Source organism: Pagrus major, chromosome 2, assembly GCF_040436345.1.
Source record: "Pagrus major chromosome 2, Pma_NU_1.0".
Taxonomy (NCBI): domain Eukaryota; kingdom Metazoa; phylum Chordata; class Actinopteri; order Spariformes; family Sparidae; genus Pagrus; species Pagrus major.
The window spans coordinates 14,766,854-14,772,423 of record NC_133216.1 but is presented as its reverse complement, the minus strand read 5'-3'; the positions used below and the strand labels follow the sequence as shown (position 1 = coordinate 14,772,423).

Sequence of the window (5,570 nt, the reverse complement as noted above, 5' to 3'; positions counted from 1 at the left end):
TGCTATTTCAGCCTGTGTCAGGCCTTGATTGAAAAGATATGTGATGCGGTGATCGATATGCTCCTGCTCCTCTGACATTGCTACACTGAATGATGTTTCCTGCAATGATTTAATATACTACACTATCGTTTTGTTTTCTCAAGATCTCAAATTAATTATATCCTTATCTCGGGAAACCAAAGTTTCGTTATCTCGAGATAATTGTCCCGTTATCTCGGGAAAACGGCAGTTGTTATTTCGAGATAATAACTCGAGATCTCGAGAAAACAAATGAAATTAACTCGTTATCGCGGGAAAACGGAGGAAATAAAATGTATGAATGCATGGCCCTTTAGGGCTTCCGTAGAATATGATTTATGTAGTGAATATAAAGTTTACTAAATCTATCATGTTGATCTTTATTTTATTACAGTTCAACCTGGACCCTTTGTTTAATTAGTTGCTCCTTTACTTGATTTGATTTCTGTTCTGTCAAATAGTTGGTTGATTGTGATAAGACCCCCTGTCTGAAACCCACTGTCCCATACAGAAGGAGGAAACTCTAGATTGCCTAAAATCAACATGGCTCTCGAGATTGACTCAGGGCTCCCCGAGTGAGGACATGAGGATTTTATGGCATTTTTATCCACTGGTAAAAAGTGAAGCTAATTTAGGCTTAAACTTATTCATTAATTAATTCATACGAGAATAGATGATTCATAGAGTATTACAGCTGCAGCTTGGTGATATCATCAGCGTCACAGTTGGTAAATGTGCACCACATAAGATGTTCTGTGAGCCATACCACTACAAAGAGTATATCTTTTTCATGCTGACTGCTTTGTGAGGCTTTGAGTAATGTCTGTGGCCTTCAGCACCCGAGGCGTGTGGGTGATCATGCATGTGTAAACAAACTGCCCTAACAGTCATTTAAACACAGACAATCACCATACAGTCTGATGTTAATTCAGTCTGACTTCTGCATCGGTGGGACAGATGTTGATATTGTGGACTTCAGTCTACAAAAAGGGCCTGAGCCGGCTTTACTTCCTGAGGAGGCTCAGGTCCTTTAACGTCTGCAACCGGATGTTCCAGATGTTTTACCAGTCTGTTTTTGCAAGCACCATCTTCGTTGCTGTGGTGTCCTGGGGTGCGGGCATCAAAACGAAGGACGCCATGAGACTGAACAAACTCATAAAGAAGGCAGGGTCTGTTGTTGGCTCTAAGCTTGTCACCCTGGAGGGGGTGCTGGAGGACAGGATGCTGGCAAAACTGCTGGCAATCATGGACAATGCCTCTCACCCCCTCCACAAAACTCTGGACAAGCTTAAGAGCAGCTTCAGCAACAGACTCATTCAACCCCGCTGTCTAAAGGAACTGCACAGGAAATCATTACTACCTGGTGCTTCAAAACACACAAATAATCTTAAATTATTAAAAAATAAATGATACTATAGTTAGATTATTATTACTGTATATAAAACTGCACCTTATTCTCTTGCACCTTATGTTCCACTTTACTAATCAATACCTCAGCATTTTATTTTATTTACCTCAGTATTTTATTTTATTTTATTTTATAACTACCTAAGCATTTTATTGTATATAGTACTTTATTGTTTCTATACCTTGTATTTTGATTGTATTTGTACTTGAATTTACCAGCTGCTATGGTAACCTAATTTCCCCTTGGGTATTAATAAAGTTATCTATCTATCTATCTATCTATCTATCTATCTATCTATCTATCTATCTATCTATCTATCTATCTATCTTAAAAAGTCTTGCAAATAAACAACAAAAACATGAACACACATACACATACACACTGTCCTCTTCACTTGCAAAGGGGATAAAAAGGGAAGAGGGGAAAATGTAAGTCACATTTCTACACTTCCCAAAAAAAAATAATTCCTGCACACATTTGTTTTTTACATCTCCACTGATTTATTTATAAAGGTCTATATTTCGACCTTGAGAGAGGTCTGTGTCTGGTTGTTTTGGCATACAGTGCTCTGTAAAGCCTACCGGAGTGGAGGAGCTTAAACAGTTTCTCTCCAGGGTGTGAGAGGAACTGTTCAAGCTCCTCCACTCCGCAAAACAACCAGACAGAAAGACAGTTTTTTCCCCCTGGTCACTGTGATGAACACTTAACAGTCAGAGTGTCAGAAAAACCAGTGTAATAACCCCTGGTCTCCTTGCATCTTTGCACTGAAAATGAATAATTTTCAATGATTATTATTATATTTTATTTTTTTTATTTTTTTTAGATTTATTGTTTAAAAAACTATTCCCTGTACATTGAGAGCAAACTTAACTGGAGGCAAATTCCTTGTTTGCGTACACATACATGGCCAATGAAGCTGATTATAATTCTAAAAATGAATTATTATTATTATTATTATTATCAAAATGTTTAAAGGAAAAGCAGCCAATCTTCACACATCACACAGACATGTCACGATAAAGATGACGCAGACATTTATCAAAATAGTTGTAGATTATTCTTCAATCAATCAACTAATAGATTAATCAACTAATTGTTTCAAATGTACTTATATAAACTTCAATCTAAACTTAAAAAATATAGACTTAAAACTTAATTTGCAAAGTAACTAGCAAAAAAATGTGCTTCAGTAAATGTACTTAGTTACATTCCACTCTTAGTTACATTCCACTCTTAGTTACATTCCACCTGCCACTTCACTGTGTCCACACTCCACAAGATGGCGGTAATGCGCTCTGCTAGCCGCCCGCTAATAAAACCAACGAAGAAGAAAACGAGGCGACAAATGTACAAGTGCTAATGCTGCTAACAGGAGGAAACAGTCAGTAAGTGTCTAATTGAACATCAGCGGGTTTAATTAAACTTCAGGGCATCTTCAATGAGACCACCGCGCTGTTTGAGCCACTGCTGTGAGGAAGAAAGCTTTTTGTGCGGCCATATCAAATGTTATTAGCTTTTATCCGAGTTAGCAATAGCAACGCGCTCTCACTAAGTTGCTAACTTTTAGCCAAGTTAACAAACTGTAAACATCAAGTGATGTGTCTTTGCTTTGTAGGACGACCTTTCCAGATGCTTTGTAGGCAGATATGTTTGATAATAGTTAGCCACAGTGTCAAACGCATCGGGTGTTAGCCTACTGCAGCAGCAATTCAAGCTATAGCCCAAGAAACTGTATGTTATTGAAACTTAAAGTAACTTATCACCTACATGAAGCTGGTATTATAGGCACTCAAGACTTCAAATACACTACTGCGTCACAGCTGATACTCATTAAATGTGGTATTTAACATTGTTGTAAATATTCTTCTGTTGATCAACACATCAGTTTATGTGCAAAAGATTTTGAGTGCTTCAGGGTACTGTGTGCTCATGCCAACGACAGGTCAGATGCATAGGTGAAAATGCAAAATCATTTTAAAAAGAAATTAACGCTAAAGAGTACAATAAAGACGACTTTATCAGTTAACATTCAACATGAACCCGTATATGGACTGCAACTGATTCAACTCAGGTGTAGATCTCAGGTAGAGTCCATCACCTATGTCAATATGTACACAACATTATTTACAACATGAAACTCAAACCAGTTATATATCACTGGGGTGCAATCAAATGCTTATCTGTATATAATGATGTAGCTGGTAAATATAATTATTAGTCGATTTGAAAGAAAATTAATTGCCAACTATATCGATAATCAATATTTGCTCTTTCCAGCCTCTTAAATGTACAGATGTGATGTTTGTCTTTGTCATTTATGATAGTAAATAAGGAGTCTGTGTTTTTGGACTATTTGTGGACAAAAGAAGTAAATCAAAGATGAGATTTCGGGCTCTGGGAAATTGCGATGAGCATTTTTCATAATCTTCTGACATTTTCTAGATTAAACAATTAATCAATGTAAACGTGACAATAACCAGTAGATTAATTGATAATGAAAATAATTGTTAGTTGCGGTCCTAATAATAACTTACTTAGAATGATTATCTTCAGTTACATCGTAGTGATGTCAAAACCATGTAATTGTACTAATTAAATTGTCTTGAATTGTTGTAAATTCAATTCACAGAAAACAAAAAATCCACATTTTCAGTTTATGATTTAAACTTCCCAATTATCTATGTGAATACATGGCAAGTTCATGTCTTTAAAACTGTACTTTTTCTTTGTAGAAGTGATTTTGCCTAGCTAGTGTTAATGATTTTTGTTTTTCTTGGCAGAAACACTCAACATGGCAACGCCGGTGTCTGTGCTCCGCCTGCCAAAAGGACCCGACCCCAACAGCCGTGGATTTGACCCCAAATCTCCCCGCTTCATTGCTCTGTGTCGCACATCCATCCCCACTTCTGCTGCGTCAGAGGCAGATCCTGAGCAGCTGCAGAGAGAGCAGCATGCAAGATCTGTGCTGAGGGAGAGTTTCCTCCGATGTCTCCTCTCCATGAACAACAAGAAGGTTCAGTTTCACATGCATGAGAAGGTGAAGCTGGAGGCCACGTTCGGAGCGTCTGACATCGACGTGCTGAACTTTCAGGTGTCGGACCTGCACACTCCCATCGGGGTGCAAAAAGAGGCACTGATCAGGTGTCAGGACGTGATCTCATTCACTTTTGATGTATGAACACCTAGGACTTGGGATAAGAGGCACTTTGAGTCTCATTTGTTGTTGCAAGTGAGCTCTAATTTCACACTGCGAGAAGGTTGTACATTGCTGTTTCCAGTCCTGTCTGCCCTGTGTAACTGCATTCAAAGATCCAATTCTGACAAGCAATACCCATTTTTCAGCACAAGAGGGAGCTGGATGCCCGTGTTTTAAGAGAGATGCAGAACCCCAACAAGAGAGCTTGTTCATGGCTGCACTGGCTGATGAGATGAGAGAATTAAAATATCAGAAGAATTTTGACCAAAATACTGTAGCTGTGATGATAATTTGCTTATGATTGCTCGTGCTTTGAGAATGTTTACCCTCAAGAAAATCCTTAAAATTAGAGGCATTCACTGTTTGTTTCTTTCAGCTGTGACAGCCTGATTAGTTCAGAAAGGCATGTTTAAGTCCATGAAGACAAATGTATTATTATCTCCCATTTCTGCTCAACTCCATGAGAGGCAGAAAGAGGTACCATCTGTTCTGCTGCTTGATTTGATTCTTCAAGTGAAGAGAGTGAGACGTTGCACTTAAAATGTTGTTTTCAGTTAACTGCTTTTGTATTTGAATGTTTATTTTGTATTCTGTTTACAAAAATAATGGCTTTGTTACAAATAAACTAAAGTTGTTTTTTGCAAATAAGACCTGAGAGATTCATTTCTGATACGTACTGATGTTGCTAAGAAAAGAAGCTCAATTGATGTGTGTTAACTCGACGCTACAACATTGTGTTGTGTTTCTCTGTAGTCGTTTTGTGTCCATTCGTCATTTTGTGTGTCTCTGGTTCTGCATCCTTTTGTAGTTGTTTTGTGTCTGTGGTTGTTTTGTTGCTCTTTGTAGTTATTTTGCATCTAGTTGTAGTTGTTTTGTGTCTCGCTGTCCTCTCATGTCTCTTTATGGTCATTTTGCATCTCCTGTAGTCATTTGATTGACTTTTCAACA

The 5,570-nt window shown here is 37.9% G+C and overlaps 1 protein-coding gene across 4 annotated transcripts; it reads left to right on the top strand.

Moving 5' to 3' along the window:
• The first annotated feature begins 2,733 nt into the window (after window positions 1–2,733).
• gemin7 (gem (nuclear organelle) associated protein 7) lies at window positions 2,734–5,270 on the top strand. Of its 4 annotated transcripts, none has more exons than XM_073488806.1 (2): window positions 2,734–2,811; window positions 4,207–5,270. In XM_073488806.1, exon 2 carries the CDS (start codon window positions 4,218–4,220, stop codon window positions 4,602–4,604), a length of 387 nt encoding a protein of 128 aa, XP_073344907.1. In that variant the 5' UTR covers window positions 2,734–2,811; window positions 4,207–4,217; the 3' UTR covers window positions 4,605–5,270. The 4 variants fall into 4 exon arrangements, with proteins under 4 accessions (XP_073344907.1, XP_073344913.1, XP_073344927.1 ...); XM_073488812.1 differs by having other exon boundaries at window positions 2,811–2,895; XM_073488826.1 differs by lacking the exon at window positions 2,734–2,811 and adding an exon at window positions 3,130–3,157.
• Window positions 5,271–5,570: the final 300 nt, after the last annotated feature.